General features: G+C 58.7%; 1 protein-coding gene across 1 annotated transcript in view; it reads left to right on the forward strand.

Moving 5' to 3' along the window:
* The first annotated feature begins 638 nt into the window (after positions 1-638).
* Positions 639-22080, forward strand: part of MACF1 (microtubule actin crosslinking factor 1) — a 135701-nt gene continuing 114259 nt past the window's right edge. Inside the window, exon 1 of the mRNA XM_062509220.1 lies at positions 639-858. Within this exon, the coding sequence (XP_062365204.1) occupies positions 639-858 (220 nt within the window). The remainder of the gene's footprint in view (positions 859-22080) is intronic.

Raw genomic sequence — 22080 nt, forward strand, 5'->3', positions numbered from 1 at the left:
CGTGATGGAGGCGGCTCCTGCGCCGCGGCACATCGGTTGTAGGAGTCTCAGGCATTTTTCCTGGCCGTGCTAGAGGACACAATGAGATTTATTTTAAATATGTCTCATGCAAGGTGCTTATTTGCCCAGCGTGTGTACGCGGCACAGCTCACTCCCGGCGTGCTCCAGAAAGCCCTACCATCTTCCTCTGCCATGATTAATAAGATTTTTAAAGCCATCCTCGTTCTCAGAGGGGAAAAACCTGCAGGTACAAAGGGCAGAGCCGAGCTGATGCTCCTTCTTGTACCGAGCACAAAGAAATCGAGCCCAAAAGGTTGGACTTGGCTTTGTGGGAGCGAGCTCAGGGATGCCAGTGTGAGCTTTGATGGTAGAGGGGCAGCCGTGCCACTGTACCCATCCCTGGGAACCCCAGCAAGGGGGAAACTGAGGCAGCATTCAGAACCTCCAGCAAGGCTGATTCACCCGGCCGAGAGGACAGAGACACTCATGGTGGACGATCCCTTCTCCACCACCCCCAGCACTTGTGGCGGGGAGGGCCCCGCTGCCGCTGGCCCGGTGTCACACGCTGTTTGCTCCTTCTCCAGGGTGCTGCTGCCAGCGGGGACATCCTGCCCGCCCTCCTGCCCGTGCCCTGGGCCATGTCGTCCTCCGACGAGGAGACCCTCAGCGAACGCTCGTGTCGGAGCGAGCGGTCGTGCCGGAGCGAGCGCTCCTACCGCAGCGAGCGCTCGGGCAGCCTCTCCCCCTGCCCCCCCGGGGACACCTTGCCCTGGAATTTACCCCTCCATGAGCAGAGGAAGAGGAAGAGTCAGGATTCGGTGCTGGACCCGGCCGAGAGGGCTGTCGTCAGGGTCGCAGGTAAGGCAGCGCCTTGTTGGCTCCCCCCGGGGATTCGCGGTGCTTCCCCGCGGTGACTGAGATGTTCTCGGGGTTATCTCTGTACCCCACTGCTCCTCAGGGAGCCTGGGGATGGGTGGGGAGAGGAAGGAGGGGATGGATGTGGCTCTGGTGGCACAGGAGCAGGGTGTTGGTTTGTCCCTGCCATGGCTTTGTCCTCTCCCGGGCGGTTCATCCCCTCAGCACTGGGGTTAAGGGATGACTGGGCACCTCCAGCTCGCGGGTTGGTTGACATTAAAAAGCTTAATTAAGGACTGAATTGCTCCTTGGTGGAACAATGCCCTTGGCTGAACTCCGGGGAGGAATTTGCCCGCGGAGGTTTGGGATTCCCGACCGAGTGATGGAGCTGGGGCTGCTCCTTTGTGGTGCCCATCAGCAGCTCCATTGCTGTGGTCTCTGGGACATGCCGGTGTCCCCGTGTGGAGGGGACAGTGCCCCGCGTGTCCCTTTGCTTGCTGTGCTGCTGACCCAGTCAGAGCTCAGGGGAAGGAGCAGGGATGGGAAGCAGAAACAAAGACAGGGATGGACCCACCTTGGCTGATGGCTCCTTCCCCAAGCGCCGGCTGTGGGGGTGCTGGAGACCCTGCTCCAGGATGGCTGGGGAGGGAGGATGGGAGAATTTGCTCAGGATGGTGGCTCCAGGAACCAGAGCTGGGATTTGATTCTTCACAGGGTCCAAATGGCCATCAAGGGCTTTGATCTGTGTCTGCTGGGGTCTGTCCACATCTCCGGGCTCCTTTGATCTGCTCTGGCAAACGGGGATTTGGGGATTCAGGGCCATCCCAAGGGACTCCTGCTGAGCACTGGCCAGGCTTTCCCTGGTTGTTGCTCCAAGAAAAACCCGGGGCTGGGCTTTAATCTCACTGGTGGGGGTGGACACAAGAGTGACAAGCCCCTGAGGTGCCCACTCTGTCCAGCCAACCCCCGCCACCCCCAGTCAGTGACCAAACCAGGTCACTTGCCATCCTGTGGGAACACAGACTGGGAGCACTGGGGCAGGTGCCACCAGGTCAGGGGTGGTTGTGGGGTGCTGCTCCCTCCTTCCCTCCCTCCCTGCTTGCCCCGTGGCGCGGGGGTGCGTGTGGATCTGGCTGTGCCCGGGAATCTTTGGGGCTGGAAGAACCAGTTGATTCAAATGATGGTTCTTGAGAATGCACCGTCTGGGGCTGGGATAGGCAAATGTGCAGGGTGTGGTTGGCCCTGCCCCAAATCCCAAATCACTGGGGTTGGGAGATTGAGGGGTACCAGGATCCTGCCAAAGTCACTGCTTCTCATGGACCTGCTGTGCCCCCAAATCCCCATCCTCCTACACCCCAGGGATGGATTCTGCCAAGGCCCAGCCATTCCCCAGCTCTGTTTCTGTCCAGGATGCTGAGTGCTTGTCATCACCCCAGCTGGATCCAGCCCGTGATGAAAGGCAGGGGGATGTCACAAAATTCAGTCTCATGCAGATTCCCCAGTAAAAATAACTCGGGAGGTGCAGTGAGACAGTGCTGAGCTGGGGAAAAAAAAGAAGAGTTTGGAGACAGTTTTGTGTCACCAAGTTTGAAAATGAGCTGAAATATTGATTCAGATCCTTGCATTATTTAGCGGGAATGTCTGCAGGGTGCTGGCTGCCCCAGTGCCTCTTTCCACTGGGATCAGTCTTGGGATGGTGGCCTGAGGAATGTGCCCTGGGGGATCTGGCACCTCTCAGTGAGGTGAGGGGGATGGGACTGGCTTTTTGGGATCCCCAGGAATGGGCACCAGGGCCTGGGGTTGAGCCTGGACATCATTTGGGGCTGGGGAGCCCCATCCTTATGCTACCATGGACCTTGTAGAGATGGCACAGAAGGAGTGGCACTTTTGTGGGTTTGGGGGGACACGGGGAACTTGGTTTTGGGGGAACACAGAGATCTGGAGGTCTCTTGCTCCTCACTATCCATGGGGTCCAGCAGTCTGTGCATCCCTTCTGGCCATCAGAGCCAAGGAAAGGAGGACACAGCTGTGCCCAGGGAGGGCCTTGTGGGGAGCTGGGACACGCTGGCCCAGGTCCCCAGGCCCTTCTGAAGCCGTTCTCTGCTTTTCTGGCATCTCCTCTCAAGGCAGTGGTGGGAGGGGAGGGGGGAGCAGGACGTGGAAGGTCAGAGTTCGACCCTTGGCCCTGCCTTGCTCTGTCTCACTCCAGGCGCTTGGCAGAGGGTGAGGGTGGGCGGGGGGTGCTGTTTTTGGAGGAAAAAAAAAGGCTCTTTCATCCTAAATCTGTCTTCACTCGTTGCTGCCAGGGCTGTGCTGGGGCAGGAGGGGCCAAGAGACTCCCGGGTGCCAAGGGTGAGCGCACAGGGGTGATGGACGAGGCGTCGCGGGGGCTTTCCAAGGACTCTTTGAAAAGGCTCCTGGGAGTCCTTTGTCACCCGGGCGCGTCACCCGCGCCGCTGGCAGAGCCAGAGCTGGCTGCGGGAGGGAGCTGTGCTTCATCCCCGGGGACAAGGGAACAAACCCCCTTGTTCTCCGCTGCCTTGGGAGCAGCGAAGCCGCCGGTTCGCGGGGCCAGGGGCAGGTTCCGAGCAGCATTCCCGCTGCCCGAGGAGGAATCGCTGAGTGCCAGCTGGCCGGCACAGATTTCCCTTTCCCTGGGAACGCGTTTTTGGGTCAGAGGGATGTGGTACCTCTGCAAGGCTCTGTGCCGGGCGGCTCCGCGGGCAGAACTGCGCCCCTGGGGCCGTTCCTAGGGGATTCTCTGCCCATTCCCGGTGGGATGCTCTGCTGAGGATGCGTGCCAGGCTCCGGCACCGCTGGGCACAAAGGCCCTGCCACGAGGTCGTCGCGATCGAAATCCTCCTCCCCATGGAGGCTCTGCCGGGCACCGGCGCTCTGTGCCGCGTTAATTACTTTTTCTAATTAAGGCGCCAAGCTGAAAGGGAGATGCTTCCAAAAGCGGGATGAGGGGGGTGATTTGTGTAACCCCACCCCAGGCCGGGGGCTGCGGGAGTAGGAGTAGGAGGAGGAGGAGGAGGAAGATGAAGGTGCTGCCCCTGGTTCCTCTTCATTCCTTGGAGGGATGCGGGGTGCGGCCCCCTCCCACCCTGAGGGGGCTCAGGGGTCCCTGGGTGACAGTGGGGACACACAGGGTGTCTGTCTGAGCGGGATGGGGCTTTTCTCGTTGCCATGGTTACCCAGCCGGGCCCTCCAGTTGCCATGGGAACGGCGCATCGGGGTGAAAAAGCATCTTGAGATGGCCAAAAAAAGGCCGGGATTTGCCCCACTTGAGGGGTGCTGGGTTTGACGGGGGTCATGGTGAGGGGTTGTCCTGTGGGTTCAGCGGGGTGTGGGTGGCTGTTGGGGGGACTGGGGTGTCCCCTGGCCTGGGGACAGCCACTCTCGTGCCCCTGTAAGAGCTGTTTCCATGGGAGGTTTTGCTCCGTCAGCTCGGCTGGGATTTGGGGGAGCTGAGTGGGGTTTGTGTAGATATGGGAGTGCCAGGCAGGTTTGGCCCCGAACCCCAATTTCCCCGTGGGGTTTGGCTCTGCCCCACTGTTCCCTTCCTCTCCAAAGTCCCCCAGCTGATTCTCAGGGCCCCCTTTTTCCTGCCCATTCCTCACCAGGGGATGCTGAGGGGTCCCCAAAGCCCCTCCAGGCAGTGCCAGGGGACCTGGCTGTCCCTGGGCACAGCTTCCAGCCAGGATCACAGCCCGGGGGATCCCCGGCAGCCCCCCCAGTTTGTGCCGTGCTGGAAGCATGAGAGGCAGAGAACATCAGGACCCCCATAGTGGGGGTAGTGGGACTGGGGTGATGCACCGGGTACACTGGGATCTACTTGTGTCAGTCCTGCTGTCACCCCTCTGTGTCACCTTCTGCTGTCACTGCCTGTGTCAGTCACCTTCCGATATTGTCCACGATGTCATTCCCAGTGTCACCTCCCTGGTGTCGTTCTTGGTATCACCGCCCGTATCACTCACAGTGTCACCCGCCCGGTGTCACACACAGTGTCACTCCGTGGTGTCACTGCCATTGTCACCCTGGTGTCACCTCCGGTATAAACCCCGATGTCATCCCTGGTGTCACCCCCAGCATAATCCCCGGTGTCACCCCTGTGTCACACCAGTGTCGCCCCCTGGTGTCACCCCCTAATATAATCCCCGGTGTCACCCCCCAGTATAATCCCCGGTGTCACCCCTGTGTCACCCCCGGTGTCCCCCCGCCCCTCTGGTGCTGCCCCGAGCGGCCGCCAGAGGTCGCGGCGGGTCCGGGGCGGGCACAAAGGGGCGGAGCCTTTTCGGGGGGGTGTGACCTATTCTGTGGGGCGTGTCCATGGGCGTGTCCACCATAAAATGGGACTCTGGGGCGTGTCCAGGGGCGGTCACGGTGCCGGTAGCCATGGGTGGGTCTAGGGGCGTATCCCTGCCGGTGGGCGAGTCCCGGTGGCCATGGGCGGGTCCCCGGGGGCGGGTCCCGGTGGCCATGGGCGGGCCCCGGGGGCGGGTCCCGGTGGCCATGGGCGGACCCCGGGGGCGGGTCCCGGTGGCCATGGGCGGGTCCCGGTGGCCATGGGCGGGCCCCGGGGGCGGGTCCCGGTGGCCATGGGCGGGTCCCCGGGGGCGGGTCGGTGCCGGGCGCGGCGCGGCGGAAGCGGCCCCGGCACAGACGGGTCCTGGCCGCGCCGCCGGCAGCTGCGCCCAGCCCGGGCACAAAGGCCACCATGGCCGGGTACGTGCCGGGGCTGCTCCCGGCTAACCGCAGCCAGGAGAAGGAGTTCGTGCAGGCCTACGAGGACGTGTTGGAGCGCTACAAAGGTACCGCACCCGCCGGAGCCCGAGGCCGGGCCTGGAGCGCGCCCGGGCCGCCCCGCGGGGCTGAACCGGAGCCGTCCCGGAGCCTTCCCCGAGCCTTTCCGGTGCCTTTCCGGTGTTTTCTCGGTGTTTTCTTCTCGGCTGGAAGCGGCCCCGGGCGCGCTGCGGGGTGGATGCTCGGAGGCAGCGGCATCCTCGGGGAGCGCGGTGTCCCCAGCGTGGGGTGTCCCGGTCCGAGTGTCCCCAGCGTGGGGTGTCCCGGTCCGAGTGTCCCCAGCGTGGGGACAGCGTCTGAGCGTCCCAGGTGTCCCCTGCGTGGGGTGACTCACAGGGTTTTTACGTGGGCTGTGCTGGGGGAGCAGTGTGTGGTTCCTGGGTGCGTGGGCTCCCCGTGGGCTCAGCATCCCTGCGTGGGCTACCCGAGGGATGAGCGGCATTGGTGTCCCCAGCGTGGGATGTCCGGGGGTGCTCGGCAGCCCCGCGTGAGCATCTCACATCCCCTGGGTGGCTTTCCTTAAGAGTTTTGGGGTCCCCGTGTCCATTCCGTGGGGTACCCGGCATCCCACCCTGACACCCCGGCGCTCGGAGCAGCACGACATCCTTCATCCCTGTGCCCTGACCCGCGGTGCCACAAGGGATGTGGGGACCCATCCGTGTCCCCAGAGCCCCCCACGCAGCCGGGCAGGGATGCGGGGCCAAGGTGCTGCCGAGGCCGGTGCCGGTACCGGCAGTGAGTGTGCAGTTTTGATGTCAGCGACTCATCCCCAGCAGCTGTGTGCGTTCCCATTCTTCTGCTTGTTATTATTATTTTTCTTCTCCTCCCCTGCTGCAGTGCTAGGCTTGTCCTGGAGCCCAGATTCCAGCCCCACAGGGCTCCCAGTGCTCTGTTTCATAAGTTTAGCAGCCAAGTCTTTTTAAAATGTGGATGGCCGGGCCGAGAGGAGCCAGGCGCTCGCAGCGCCGGTTTCCTTTTCCTTTCTGCCTGCGGAGAAAGGGGAATAATGGATTCCCTGGCTCCCTGATTCAGGGGGTGCCACTCAAACATCCCAGAGGTGGGAGAGACACGCAGCCTCCACAGGGAGCAGGGGATAAAACCTCACCGGGTGCCTTGCGAAAGCACTGGGAAACGTGACTTGGGCTCATCCAAGTACTTAACAAACTTCTTTATTAATAAAAAGCTGCTTTGATGTAGTTGGGTTCAGCGTGGAGACGCGGATGCCGGCGCTGGTGTGGAAGGAGCTGCTGTTTGCATCAGGGTTTGCTTTGTTCCAAAAAAAGAGATGGAAATTCCAGGGCCTGTAATGCACTTGGTCCAACTGGAGCACCCCTGGAACCTGGGCTCCCCTTGCCCGCTCCCTGCTCTGGGTGCTGGTGACTTCCATGAGCAGTTTGGTTTTTCTGGGAAGGAGTTTTTCTAGGGAATACCTGATTTTTGCACTGGGATATGGTAGAAGGCTGGTAATAACTTGGAAATACCCTGCTGGGTGTTGTCGGAGCTTGTTTGTGGTGTAGGGGAAATGAGTGTTTATACTCCATATAAAAGCTTTCCTTTGCTTTTTACCCCTTCCCAGCTCCCTAACCCTCCTGGGACATCCCACCAGTGCTGCAAGGGCTGAGTGGGAGCCCCAGTTTGGGTTGTTTGGGTCTGAGTTGGTGGATGTGTTGTCTCTACCCTGTTATTCCCCACTGCAGCTCCTGTAAACCCTTTGGTTTTTCCTGTCCGGAACAAGTTTTCCACTGGCTCATCCCCTCCCCCTCTTAATCCTGCAAAACCAGAGAGTTTTCTCTGAAATGTGACTGCTGAGGGCCGAGTGGGGAGACCTGTGCTGGTGGTGGCCACTTTGGACCTGCCACATCCGGGACCTGGCACTGGCGGCAAGGAGGGCAAGGAGGACACTTGGCATTGCCAGAGCCAGGACTGCAAATGCATTTCTCTTAGACAGCACCACTAAATACCCTAAAAAAAATCCCAATTTAAGCAGCGAGGAGGCCTCTGCTGTCTGAGCGAGCCGGGACAGGTCTGAAGATGAGCAGAGCAGCACGGGAATGGTCCCAGAGCAGGCTGTGAGTCCTGATTTTCCCTGGTGAGCAAGATTGAAGCAGCTGGCAGATCCCCGTGATTCCTTTCTTTCTAAGAACACCCACCCTTGGCAGCGGGGTGCTGGGGAGCTGTGCCGCAGCGCTGCGGTGCCGGGGGCTCACCGGGATGCTCCCGAACCTGGACGTGCCTGGGGGGGATGACACCATCATCATTGTTTGCATCAGCACTGCGGGGGCACCCCTGCTCCTGAGGGGGTGGCTTCAACCAGAGGATGGGGCTAAAAGTGGGGATTTTGTGGGTGGTGCTGTCTCGGTGCTGTCTCAGTGCTTCCCTGGCTCTCCCTTCCTTTGTCTGCCTCGGGGTTGTCCTGTCTGGAAAGAACCCCACACCTGCAGCTGGCAGATCCCCAGTGCCACCACCTTCACCAGTGTGGTCCAGTTGGAAGCCAGCAGACCAGTTCCATGCAGGGGTTCCAGCCCCTTTTGCCTCATCCCTGGATCACAGTGCTGAGGCACGTGCCAGAACCTGCAGCTGCGGATCCCGGTGGGAATGACGGCATCGGCGCGGAGGGTGACGGTGATGCTGGAGATTTTTGGGCTCTGGGCAGGAAAGGGAAGCCTGACTCTGTCACCCTGAGTAGGGCCTTGCTGCTCAGGCCACTCTCCATTTTCATGGCAGCCTCCTGTTGTGTTTTGGGGAGTGCTGACCCTCATTGTCCCCTTGGAAAATCAGGAACCAGCACATGGGAATCACGGCCCCGCGCTGAGCAGCTTCCGGCAGCTCAAGGGTGTCGGCAGCTTTGCAAAGCTCAGAACACAGGTCATGCTTCCCCTGCTCCCAGCGCTGTAAACATTAACTAATCAATCCTGGTGAAATCCTTTCTTTCTCATAATTAACTGGTGTTTTTTTTGGGATGGGGGGTAGAAAAGCTGGAGCTGTGGCATCTCAGAAGTTTTTCCCTGCTCCCGGCGCTGTCTCTGCCTGCTCCGTGGTGCCCAGCACATGGCCTGGCTTGTTTGGACTGGGACAGCACAAGGTGGTTTGCCACCTTGGTTGAGTAACCTGGCTTCAGTTAGGGAGGGAACAACGTCCCAAGGACTAGAGGAGACCCTGAGGTGAGCAGGAGAGGTGGAGGACCCTTGTGTAAATCCACCAGGATTCATCCCAGTTGGGACTGGAGCCTTCCTGGTGGTGGGTGGCATTCCTGGCCATGCCCATCTCTGAAGAACCTCATTTTTTCCCACCTGTGGCTGGTGTTGTGCCACAACAAATGCACCTGGAGGTGTCTGGGGGACTCGGAGGTGCCTTGCTCCTTGAGCCAAGCAGCTTTCCCAGCGTGCAGCCGCCTCCTGATATAAGGGATTGCTGGGAGATCCATCCCACGAGGATAAACGTCACTCCTGGCTGGTGCTGAGTGGGCTGCACGAGGCCTCTATGGCCTGTGACAGCACTGCTGGGGCTGCTGGTGTGGTGGTGACTCCTGGCTGGGGGAGAGGAAGCCCTTCTTCCTCTTCATCCCTAGGGAGGAGAGTGAGCCAAGTTCCACTTTTGGAGTGGAGAACCCCTGGCTGGAGCAAGTGTGGGGGAAGCTGGGCTGGAAGCTGTGTGATTTTTCCATCACTGGGTGAATAGCCCTGATTTTTTTTGGGGGGAGGCAGAGGCAAAAAGGGGTGTCAGGAAGATGGCAGGAGCCTGGGGCAACCCAAGGTGGAGCCCCAGCACTCAGTTCAAGGAGCTGCTTTGCTCGTGTTTGTTTTGGCCACTGGGCAAATGGGGCTGGTGGTCTTACAGGTGACAGGATCCACTCCACCTGGCCTGGCTGGCTGTCTGCATGGAGCCATCCCCATGCCAAAGCCCAGCAGTGCCTCCTGGGCTGGCATTGCCTGGCAGAGAGGTGTGTGCCTCCCCCCATCCCACCAGCATTCCCAGCATCAGCGGAAGCCACGGCCAGCGTTGTCCTGGTGCCCTGCTAATGAACCAGAACCGTGGCTGAGCTCTGCTCTCACATCTCCTGGGGATGTTGGCTGCTTCTCCTCCTTTCCATGTGGTTCTGGTGCAGAGAGAAGATCTCCTGGGAGGGCAGGAGGTGGGTGCAAGGTGGTACCTCGCTGGCACCATCACCACCAGTGTGCAGGGCTGTGCTGGGGGGCTTTGATCTCCTCTCAGCAGCCGAGCCTTTGGAAAGGTCTGGGGCTGTTCTCTGCCTGCTCTCCTCAGTGCTGCATTCCCTTTTCCTTCCCGGCTCATGCTCCGGGCGAGATCGGAGTCTTTGACCTCCGTCTGCTGGGTCCAAGCCAACCTCCTTTCCAGGCTCCTCTCGCTTGTGTCAGCTAAGTTTAGACTGCTCTGGACATACCGTGGCTGATGCCAGTGGCAAGGAACCTCCCAGAGGGAAGTAAAACAAGAGGTTTTATTTAAATGTAAAGTGCCTTAACACCATTGTTTGAATACCCGGGTGATAAGTGCCTTTTTTATGGATCTGGAATGGATAAATCCAAGCTGTGGGAGCAGCAGGGTGCTGCAGGTTCCAGTTCCTCCTGTCTTCCTTCAAGGAGAGGTTGTGCTGGAGCTCGGGGTGGCCATGAAGGAGCTGGTCCATGCTGGCATCTCTGGATACAGCTCCATCCTCCTGCACAGAGGGGCTGTGAGCCCTGCCTGGACCATGGGCTCAGCCTGGCTGGTTCCTGCACGGGGCAGTGTTTCGCTGCCGGCTGCAGCAGGAGGGCAGGGACAGGCGTGGGGTAGCAGGAAGATGCACAGAGCAGCTGGGAAGCAGCGCAGGGAAGGGACCCCACTCCATGAACTCCAATAATCCAGTCCTCCCCGTGGCTCTGCAATGCTGTGGCCAGATCTTAGCAACGCCAGCTGAGTTGTTCCAGGCAGGTGAAGCAATGCTGCCCTGGGGAGAGGCGGTGCAGTGATGCTGGCACACCTGGGACGGAGCCGGGAGCTCTGATTGCTGGGGCTGGTCACCCCTGCTGTGCCCCCCGGCTCTGAGTGAACCCTCCCAGGTCCATGGGCAGGACCAGCAAACCTGCTTCTCTCCGCACCTCTGATTGCTCACACCTTTCCCATCCCATCCCATCCCATCCCATCCCGTTGGAGGCTACGGGTGGGGTGGGAACCAGCAGAGCCGGTGCTGGGAGGTGGTGGTGGAGGCAGGGAGCTGATCTCTCCAGCACACCCCTCATCCCTGCTGGATGCTGTCCTTGAGATCTCCCTTTTCCTTCCAGACACTCTTTCTCCCGGGAAAATCCAGATTTAACCTCTCAGCTCTTTCTGGGGGGTCTGGGGATGTTCAAACAGCCTGCAGCTTGGAGAGGAAAACTGCCAAGGAAATTCCCTGCATAGAGGATGCTTGTGTTAATAAGCTGGGAAGTTTCCCTTCCAAGCTCATGTCGTGGGGTTTTGTGTGTCTGGATGGATCTCACCCGGCTGGGGGGCCGGGGAGGGGGATCCTCCAGGCTCAGCTTCCTGCAGGGATGTGTGAGTGATCAGATTTGGACTGTGTCTGGCCATGGACACGGTCAAATGAGTCCTGGGATGTGATCTGAGATGTGTGTCCTGCTTCTGGGTGAGATAAGCTCAGAGATTCCTGGAAGGTGGGGAGGGGGGGAGGGGGGGGGCGCGAAATGGGAGGGGGGTTGTTGAACAAGATGTTTTGGGAGATTCCAGGTGAGAAGCAGGATGCTGATCCCAGCAGGATGGGCTGCAGCTCCCTGTGACCCCTCAGAGCACAGCCTGGCTCTGTGGCTCGCAGCAGAGGTGGGACAGGTCTGGTTTGTGCCTGTGCCTGCTCCCTGCAGCCATGGCCTCGCCGTGCCTGGAGTGTCCCTTTGTCACCCACTGTTTATCAGTGCTCTGAGCCAGTGAGCTCCGAATGCTGGGAGGCCACAATTGTGTTTATTTTGTTGTTTTCCTGTGCGTGACAAGCCTGCATTTCCATTTTTCATTTCCTGTTGAGCCCTGTTTCCCTCTGGTGAGTCCCAGCGTTCCCTGCCTGCCCTCCTCTGCTCAGATGAGCATTTTTAATGATGCTGGGGAAGCTTTTCCAGCCTCCCACAGGTGATGCGTGCTGTGTTTCGCACCTCTGCAGCACCTGCGTGGGCTGTGTTCTCTCCCAGCTTCCTTTTTGTCCACCTTGAGCTGTGCTGGGAGCTTTTTCCCCTCCTCAGGCTCTGCTGGGACCCCTGCCCAGGTTGGGGGCATAATCCTGGCATGGCTGGGATTGAAACCAGCTCCTTCTCCACATCTCTTGCTCTGCCCTTGCTCTCCCCAGCCATGCACCCCACTCCTGCATAGCCATGACCCCAGTGGGATTTTTGTGTCCTGTCATGTGGGACTCATCTTGGTTTTTATTAATCCTTATTCAGGTCTGCTGTGACCCTACAGAAACGCTTCTGCCAGCAGCTTATTTTTCCCTGCAAGAAACTGTATACAAGGGCTGCCTTGGCTGGGAGATTCCAGTTGACCTTGGGCAGTTTTGCTCCTGGTAAATCTTTCCTGTGGGAGCGACTCCTTTCCATGAGGAGTGGGGTCGGGACAACTTCCCAGCCTGGTGGTTCCACTCTGCACGTGCCAGCTAATGAGCCTTAATTAGTGCCCCCTGCATCACCCCTCTGCTTCAGGCGTGTTCAGTTGACACAGTGATGTTGGGGACAGCTGCTGTGGCCCTGGTCATCCCTGTGACCTCGCCAGGGATGGTGACAGTGCAGCCTTGAGGCTTCTCCCTAAATAAATCCACCCTGCGCCCCAGGCATGTCCAGGATCACCTCTCCATTCCCTGGCTCTGCCAACATCCCTGGCGTGGCTTGAACAGCTCCATTCCCACGCGTGGGGCTGTTGGGGGGTCTCACAGTATCCCCCCAGCAGTGGGGTGACAGCAGTGGGGACAGCCAGGGGTGGTGGCACGGGGGGTTTCAGTGCAGGCGCCTCCAGACGCTGCTGCCTGGGGAGATATTTCATCCTGGCCGGCTGTTTGGGATGCTTCTCGTTCCTGCTGGGAGGGCAGTTGCTGTGTTGGGATTTGTGGATGTTGGGAGAGCTGGGGGCTCCCCTGAGTCCCCCCCCTCTCAGTCTCAGTGTGCTGATCGAGCCAGCTGGAGTGATCCTCCCTCCTCCAGGAATTCCTGGCGTTCCCAGCACAGGGGAGAAAGAGCTGGGATGTTTTGGGGATGGGATCTGCTGGGATTTGATCTGATGGGATCTCTTGTCAGACCCTGCTTCACATTAACCCCCTTGGGATGGCAGGAGGGAAGTGCCCTTCTCCCCATCAAGGCAGGGTTTTGGGGAGCTCAGTGGGTTCCAGGCTGAATTCCCTACATCTCTCTCCTGCTGCTGGAATTTTGGAGCGGCCGCCAGCTTGCCGTGTCCAGTGGCCATCGTGGTGGGGTCTGGTCTCTCTCTTTTGCTGGGAAGGAGAGGATGGAGATAAATGAGGTGGGATCTCACTGTCCCCCCGTGATGGGCTCAGGTCCCCTGCCTGTTTGGGGGTGTTGGAGGGGAAGGACCTGATGTCCCCTCATGTCCCCTCCACTGGGCTGTTCTCACCCTTCCTTCTCACAGCCCATTTCTCAGCGAGGATCAGGATTCCACCTCCCCCCCCCCCTTTTTTTTTTTTTCTTCCTTTAGAGGAAAATTCCATTGTGCTATTTTTAGTGGTGTCAACTTGGCTTCTCCAACAACTTTCATTCTGGTGCTGGAGGGTTCAGGGGGATGGCTGGGAATGGCCCTGTGCTGTGATGCCAGGGATGCTACAGGCACCTCCAGCTCCTAAATCCAGGCTCTTCGTGGTGGCTGTATCAGCTCCTAGATCAGCTCCTTCCTGGGATGAAGGGAGGTCAGCTCCATCCCACCAGAGCCCAGGGGTGCAGAGGGTGCTGGGGTAATCAGAGTGGGGACAAGGCACCTCACCACCTTCCCCCCTTTCCAACTGGGAGCTCCCAGAGGGATTTTTGGCTCCCTGGTTCCCAGCTGTCAGGGGCACAAGCAGCAACTGGCCTGCTGAGTTTGCTCTGCTCACCATGCAAAGTGATACCCCCAGTGTGTGTCTGTCCCTGGAGAAGTGTCCGTCTGTCCTGGAGCTGTGGAGGAGGTGGACACAGGGTTGCTTCCATGACTGTTCTGGTTTCATTAATATTTTTATGGGCTTTGCTGTGGGATGTGGGTTGCTCTGAGGATGCATCTCAGCACAAGGTGAAGAAGCCAGGGATTCATGTACCTGTGGATGAGGGGGATCTCCTCACTACCCGGAGTTTCAGGGAGCTTCCCCCCTGTTTTTTGGGGGGGAAATTTGGCTCCTGCAGCACATCCTTGCTCTATTTCTCCTGCCTTCCTCTGGCAAAGCTCAAGTGCTGTGTGGGAGCCCAGGCAGGATGATCCTGCACTGTGTGGTGGGTCTTGCTCAATCTGCTGGGATCTTTCCAGAGAGGGAATGGGGAGAGCAGGATCTACATCTGTGACAGCACATTTCAACACTACTGATGATGATTATATTATTATAATGATCATTGTCATTATTGTTTGTATTATTTGATTTAACAGAAGTCCTGGTCCATGCCTGGTGGACACCAGTCCTGCTGAAAGGCAGCAATGAGCGGGTCAGGTGCTTGGATCCCCTTGGATCACTCTGGGCTGCTTCCTGTTGCCAAAAAATTCCTTTAAAACCAGCAAATCTCCTTTTGAGCTTTGTAAGCACCTCGCAGCCAGGCCGAGGCGAACATGTGGTGAGCGTTGGGGGGCAGAGACAGGAGGGATCTGCTCCCCATCTGCTCCCGATCTCACCTGAACCATTTTTCCACCATTTTATGGTACTTTCCTGATGGCTTCTCCCAGACTCTCAGCCCTGTATCAGTCACCAGGGTGGCTTTTCCCACAGGGATGGGAACCCATCTGCCTACTGCCTGCCAGCCTTAAATCCCATTGGGTTTTTTTTTTTCCCTTCCCCTCCCAATTCCCTTGCTGGAAATATCCCCAGGACATACAATCTCTGAAAGCTGGTGGAGGGGTGGGATAAAGGATGCCGGGGGGCCCTGGTGGTGCGGGGCAGTTGCTGGGATCATTTGCAAAAAGGGGGGTGGCCTCAGCCCTGGGAGGCTTTCATCAAATAAGGAAACACTGCCAGTGGTCAAAGGGCGACTGAGAGGAGTCCAGCAGGAATGCTGAGCTGGGGACAGTGGCTGGAGCTTGTGGGTGCCCTGATGCCACCCAGCTGAGCAGCCGGGTGGGTTCAGCTGGAAGATGAACTTGGAGAAGTACAAGAAGTTCCTGGATGGACTCGGCACACTGAGAGGTATTTGTGACCCGTGGTGGGGAGACGCTGAGAGAAGCTCCAGCTTTGTCCCACCATCTGTCCAGGGTGGATGGAGCACTCCCAGCACGCCCAGGAGGAGCTGCTGGCTTCCCAGGGAGGCAGCCGGGAGGGGTGGTGCTTCCAGGGCTCTCCTTCACTTCCCTCTTTTGTCCTCTCCTTGGATTTGGAGCTGGGCACAAAGGAGAGCTGAGGCAGCGGCCAGCCCAGCCCTGCGAGCTGCTCAGGGAAGCTGCTTGGCAAATAACAACTGGGAAAGGAATTGAGCTGAAATTCCTGCTCCGGGGGACAGCAGGCTGCTGTTCCCATGGGATGGGGGCTGAGGGTGTTTTTGCCGCGTGGCTGCGGGTGCACGGTGGCACCAGGGTGCAGATTGTTGTTTTCCCACTTCTTTCTAAAGCTCTTTCCCAGAGCTCTGCCCTCTCCTGCCTCTCAGACTGTCCCTGGAGAGCCAGCTGGGACACCTGATCGTGCTGGGCTGGCCCCTGGCAGGTGGCTGGAGGCAGGTAGCCGTTGTCCCTCTGTCACAAGCAGCGAGCCTGGGCTGTGGGAGATCAGCTCGGCTTACCTGGGAATGCTTTTTCTCTCCTGTCTTCTTCTGTTTTTTATCCTCCCTGCCATCAGAGGAGCTTTTTCCTCTGGAATTCCCAGCCAGCCTCATCCTGCTGCAGGGTTTCTCCTGCTAGAAAGAGAAGAGAGGACAACAGAAGGTACCTGGGATGCCATCGCCTGTCACCCAACAGTGCTGTCATTGACTCGCCCCTTTTTACAGCAAGGCCTCGGCTGGGCTTTACCAGCTGATCCCATTGTATAACAAAGGTGAATCAATTCCATGTTTAATTTAGCAGGGAGCCAAGGGAGTTGTCACCAGCGGGCTGGCAGTGTCCCCACCCTCCCGTGCCGCCGCCGCGAAGGGTTAATCCCGCAGCTCTGTGCTGACAGCTGCCCTGAGTTATCGAGTCTGGGAGGAATATAATTCACTTTCTTACGCTGCCGTGGTGTCCATCATAAATTTTTCCTGAGCCTGGCTGCAGCTGGCACTGGGAATCAATGTAAAAGGAGCCCTGAGTCGCCATGTGCGGGCTGGGTGTGCTGGGGGTGGTGGCTGGCTCTGTCCCCTCTGTCTCCAGCCCCTTGGCAGCCAGGTTTGGGTGCTGGGTTTGGGTGTTGTTAAGCCCTGTTACACGTTTTGGGGCTGCTGCTGAAGCTCTCACACGGAGCTTTCCACCCAGTCTCCAGCTGCAGCTCGGAGAATTCCCGTCCTGCCCGCGGGAGCGAGGCGCAGGGAGCCAAGATGACATTATTAATCGTGTTTACAAGGTGACTGCTTGCAGGAGCTGAGCTGGCACCCTTCCCCTCTCCAGGTGCTGCCCAGAGCCCTGCTGGGAGTGCTGGCTCCCACATCCCAGAGCTCGTGGCACTTTCCGCTCCCGCGAGCCCGGAACAAGGACGTGGAAGCGCACGTCCCCGAGAAGCCCAATCTGTGGGTTTTGGTGTGTTTTGCTGCCTCTAGACCCAGTGATGCTGACTTCATCTGTCACCAGCTGTGTTTACCACAGCCCTTTGTGGTTTTAAGTCAAAGAGGGGGGGGAGGTGTGGGCAGGGAAGGGGTGGAGGCTGGAAGTGTCCAGAGCCAGGTTGGAACCTTCTGGTGGAAGGTGTTCCTGCCCGCGGGAATGAAATGGTCCCTTCCAGCCAAACCAGTCTGGCATTCTGTGCTTGGAGGAGGCCAAATGCTGCTTGAGACAACAGAGTTTGAGCCCTTTCACACTGCTGGGGGGCTTCCCTGTGCATCCAAGCACAAAAGGGGTGTCCACAGGGAATGGTTGGCTCTGTGATGCTCACAGCGTGGGGATGCTGTGCCGTGCATCCTGCTGTCACTGTTTGGCATTGCCACGGATCTAAGTGTGCTCCCAGCACTGCAAACAGCCAGCCCAGCCTGCCCTTGAGCTGCGGGGCTGGCCAGAGCTGGAGGAAAACAAGGTTTTATTGCTGGAGAGGTTTCTTTTCCCTTCTCCCCCCTCTTCTCTATTCGTCTCCCCGGGGAGGTGGAGGCAGCAGCGGATATTGGAGCTGGGAGTGTTTCATATGTAAATGCTCGTGAGTGTAAGTCCAGGCCCCTGACCCCCGGCTCAGTGCCAGCATCCATCCCTGTCAGCCCTCCAAGGGGCTTGGAGAGCATCCCAGTGCCCCCAGCCTGCCCAGCTGGGATGGGGCTGGGGGCCCCTGCCAGATCCCTGTCTCCATGCCAGGGACAAAGGATGCTGCTCCAGGAGGGACCCTGCCCTGGTGGGTCTGGGGTCACTCAGACTTTCCACACAGTTTCCATCTTGAGTTTCCTAGGGCAGCATCGGTCACGGCCCCGAGATGACCAGATCCTTTGGGCTTGGCTGAGGAAACCCATTGGATTACAAATTTATTGCAGGGTTAATTTTACCAGCAAGCATGAGGCCGGCTGGTTTCGCTTTCTTGAGGAGTTGTGTTGTTTACTTGGTAGCCAGCTCAAACCTGGCATCTCCTCGGCCCTGTCCGTGCTTTGCCAGCTAATCTGGCTCCATCTGACCTTGGAGCTGCCGCGTGCTTTCCCCAGGGGAACCGGGCTCAGATTTTCCCCCTGTGACCAAGGAGTGGGTCCATGCTCGTTCCTGTCACCTCACCATGGTACATGTGCCTGCAGTGAGGGATTTCGTGGCTCTGCTGAGTTTCTGCTGTTAAAAAGGAGGGATTAGGGTGTTATGTGCTGGCTCTGCTGCCTGAGAGATGCGTGGGGTCAGAGCAGGAGGCAGGAGCAGCATCCTGCTGTGTGCCACAGGGCTGGAGTGGTGCCACGTCCCCTTGTCACCGTTTGCTTTCGTCCCATCATGTGGTGGCTTCCCTGAGGAGCAGACGGGGCTGCCCAAGGTGGCCGGGTATGATAAGAGTTCCAGGGCCAACATCTTCCCTGGCTGCCCTGGGTGGAGGCCCTGGTGAGTTTTGGCTCCTCCAGCACGTGGCTCTGCCAGCCCTGTGTCCCCATATGTGAAGAGGATGAGGCTGGTGTCTCCTGTGGGACACTTTTCCAGCACGGCCATCTCGTGAGGTGTCTCCTGGGCAGCTCTGCCAGGCAGGGACACTGATGGGCTTTGCCCTACTGAGGATCTCTGTTGATTTACAGCTTTCCCACCACAGCTTTGTGGTGCCAGGGATGGTTTTAGCCCCAGATAAGTCCAGCCCTGCTCAGGGAATCTGCTGGGCTTGGGCCAGGCTGGAGGGGTCTGGCGGATCTGGGGCTTGAACGGAGCGGCCAGAGCAGTGTTAGCAACTGGATTATTTCATTTGCTTTTTAACAGGGATTAAGTTTCTCTGCAGGAGAGCAGGTCTCTAGGGAACAGAAGTTTTGAGCTCCTGCCTCCCCCCCCCCCCCCCCCTTTTTTTTTTTAATCCAACATTTCTCTGTGCTGCTGCACGCCAAGGCCAACTGACCGGGAGCTGGCGGGAGCAGCTGGGATGAAGCATCACTTCAGGGCACAACGCAGCCATGACCTGGGGTGTGATGGAGCTTGGAAAGACCAGGACCAGGTTCTGGGTGCTGTGGGGAGGCAGCTGTGGGTGCCCTGCTTCTCAGACCCCCCTGTCCAGAGGCAGGGTGCTGGGGCTGGCTGGCAGAACGAGCTGCTGCTCCTTCGCCCACCTCCTGCCCGGCACTAATCAGGTTTCACACTGCTTAGTTTGGGACATCTAATGAGATCAGGGCTCAAGGTTGCTGCCTGCCCTCCATCTGCAGAGGAAGAGACGAGAGAATCGGCTGCTTCCTTCTCTTTGACCTCTATTTCTCAGAGGAGGTTTTGCACATCTCTGGCTCTACCACCACCGTTCACAGCGTGGTGAGGATGGGGAGACCCTGAGCTGCTTTTTGGGGCACACCTGGGGAGCTGAAGGCAGAAAAAAAGGGGGGGGGGGGGGGACCCACAACTTCCTTAAAGCACATTGGGCAGTGACCTCTGTGCTTTATTTCTGGGGAGCAGGACGAGGCCACCAGAGCTGGTGGCCATAACCAGGGGAGAACCCAGCCCTGACCCCCCCTGGCCCCAACACCCTCATTGTGCAAACACAGCACCCCCCAAACAAAGCACAGCCAGTTCCCACTAACCCAACATTTCCCTATTTCCCCCACTGCCAAGCAGCCTGTGGTTGGCGTTGGAATAAGGAGCCTCTCTGCCCAGACACCGGCTCTTTTGTTAGCTGCTAGAAAAGGAGTTTTGATGCCGGCCATCCCTCCACCCCCCCCGGCTTTCCTGCTCCCAAAGCCGCTGCTGTGGGAAGTGCAAAGCTTGGACTTGAGCTGCCAGGGATGATCCCAGCGCCGTGGCTCCGATCTGGATCCCCACGGCTCTTCCTGGGGTTTGGTGAGCAGCTCTGCACCCCAAACAGCCACACCACAGCCTGGCCAGGCTCCTCCAAGAGGGGCTGGGGCCTGAGATTTCATTTGAGGGATTTTTCCAGCGTTTGAGGTTATTCCAGGTGCTCGGCTCCTGTGCGGGCGGTGGGAGCGAGCGCAGGATCTGGGATTTGGGTTGCTCTAAGGCACATTCCTTCTGCTGGGGTTTCTCATTAAATCTCATGGGGATGCAGGGGGGATTTTGGTGTTTTTCATGACTTGTTTTTTCATGACTTTGTCCCTCCACTGCTGGGGTGTGCTGGGAATTCCTGAGCCAGTGTTTACCCAGCCGTGGAGACGGCGGCTCTGTGGAGGTGTGCGGCGTTGTCCCCGTGGCTGGAGGGGCAGGGAGGGACCCGGAGATGGCATCGCCTTCCTCCTCCTCACCCAGCCTGGGAAAGAAGCCACCTCTCGTGTCAGCACAGGCCCCTGGGAAGCCGTGCAGACGTGTGTGTCCTCTTGCACGTGGGCGTGCGAGCAAGCCTTCCTCTGCCCAGGGCTGGTGTTGCTCCCTCCTGAAGAGCTTGCGGTGTTTTCAGCTGGGAGACCTTTGCTGTTCCTTTCCCTGTGCATCCCCATCCTCCTCACCTGTGGCTTCACCTCTTCCCTCTCACTCAATACTTCCAAGTACATCCAGGATAGCTCCAAGCTCTTTGTGCAGCTTTTATCTGTGCCTGTCCCTGTTCCCTCCTGCCAGGACGATGCCACCAAGTCCATGCCAGCTCCGCGGGGTTCGGTGCTTTCCAGGCTTACGTGGCCATGAATTTCACGGCACCGCTCAATGAGTAGGAGCTGCCAGCGTCCTCGGAGGGGTGACAAACCACGGGAGGCTTCCGAGAAGTGGGAAGCGATGAAATAATGCCCGAGCTGCTGCGTCAGCAGAATCCCAGCAGCCGTGGGGAGGGTGGATGGAGGGAGGGAGGATGGTCATGCTGGGAAAGCAGTGGTGAGATCACCCCCCCCTCCAGCGTGACGCTCGCTGCCGGGCTGGAGGGAAAGTTCCAAAGGCTGGGCGGGTGTTGGAGAGAGTTGGAATGAGATGTGTCCAGGCTGGCATTGTGTGCACGTGGCTCGTGGGCAAGGATCTGCTGGGATCCGTGTCAGGGAGACAGGGAGCTGGGGTCACTCAGGGGGATGCATGGAGGGGTGGACACCCTGCCTGTGCTGTGGGCAGCAGGGCTGGAAGTGCTGATACCCCTGGGAAAGGTGCTGCATCTGGGACTCCAAAAAGTCATCCCCACCAAGGAAAGGAAGGTGATATCCCGGGAATGCTGACTGCTCTTCCTGCAGGAGACGTGGGAACCTCTTCCTGATCCTGCTGTGTAGGGAACAGTCTGCTTCTGAGTTATTTTTGAGATTCTTGAGGCCCTGGGTTCTCCTGTTGGCTCTGTCCATCTCACTGGAGTTGGTCCCTTTGGATGGCCCCTGCTGGGATGTCACATTCCTGTAGACCCCATAACTTCTGGTGTGCTGGGGGATTTGCCCTCCAGCCTGGCAGCAGGAGTTCATGCTGCTGGCGAATGATTAAGTCATGAGCAGGTGGCTGTCCAGCTCAGCTGTTTGCCTTTGCAGGATGAAAGCCACAGGAATGATGTTTGCTTCCAGCCTTGCCTTGAACCTTCTTATCCCTGTGCTCCACCTCCCTATTCCACAGCAAGGTGGTCCCGGGGTGTTTTCCCACGTCCCCCCCAATGCAGCACTGTCAGCCCTGCTGTGGGAAGTCTTGTCTTTTTTCAAAGATATTATTCTAATTTTGGTGCCCAGACGTCTGCTGGAAAAGGGAACATCTCCATTCTTATCACCGGAGCTTCCTTTCGCTCAGTTCCCATTTTACCACTGGTGGTGCCTGGGGGGGAGGCGTGGGTTCTGAGGTTCCCTCCCAGCCCCTTCCCTCTCCCCTTGTTTTGCTGACCTTTGGAAGCTCCTCAGCAAAAGATTTGCAGGCAAATAGTGATTTGTGCTGCCCTCATGGTGGAGTTTGGGAGGGCTGGTGCAGAACAGCCCCCCAGCCCTGGCTGGGATGGAGCTGCTCTGGTTAATCCAGAAGAAGCCCATCTTGAGCTCCCACTATTCTGTACAAACGGGGAGCAGTGGGGGGATACTCAGAGCCAAAATCCCTATTTGCACAAACCCCTGTGTTTGGGACATTGGGTTTTCCAGGGTCACGAGAGCGTTGCTGTCTGGGACTTTCCACAGTCCCAATTTTTGCAGCGCCGGAGTTGGGTGGTGATGCCCAGCACGGGACCCTGCAGGCTTCTCCCTGTCCCTCCCAGCTGGAATGTGGCCTCTTGGGGATGATGAAAGCCAGAAGGAAATGTTGAACGTGGGGAATGTGCCCGCTGTGCCAGGAGCCGGCTGGCGAAGCCTCACCAGCTTTGCCTGCACACGCGGAGCCGGGTGATTCACCAGCAGCAACGGGAGGGGATTGGGAACTGGAACCTTGGAGCTGGGCAACGTCTGGAGCTGTGACCTGCCTCGTTCCACCTTGTTTTTAATAGCCCGGATCAGAAGAAACGTCATCTTTGTTCTGGCTTTCCTTTCCCAAGGCTCCTGGCGCCGTGGGCAGGGTGGAGCGAGGCTCCGCGCCCCGGTGGGGCCCTGCCTGTGCTTGCCGGCAGATTGGGGTGCCCTGGCACGTGCTGGAGCA

The sequence above is a fragment of the Cinclus cinclus genome, chromosome 26 (assembly GCF_963662255.1).
Source record: "Cinclus cinclus chromosome 26, bCinCin1.1, whole genome shotgun sequence".
In the NCBI taxonomy this organism is placed as follows: domain Eukaryota; kingdom Metazoa; phylum Chordata; class Aves; order Passeriformes; family Cinclidae; genus Cinclus; species Cinclus cinclus.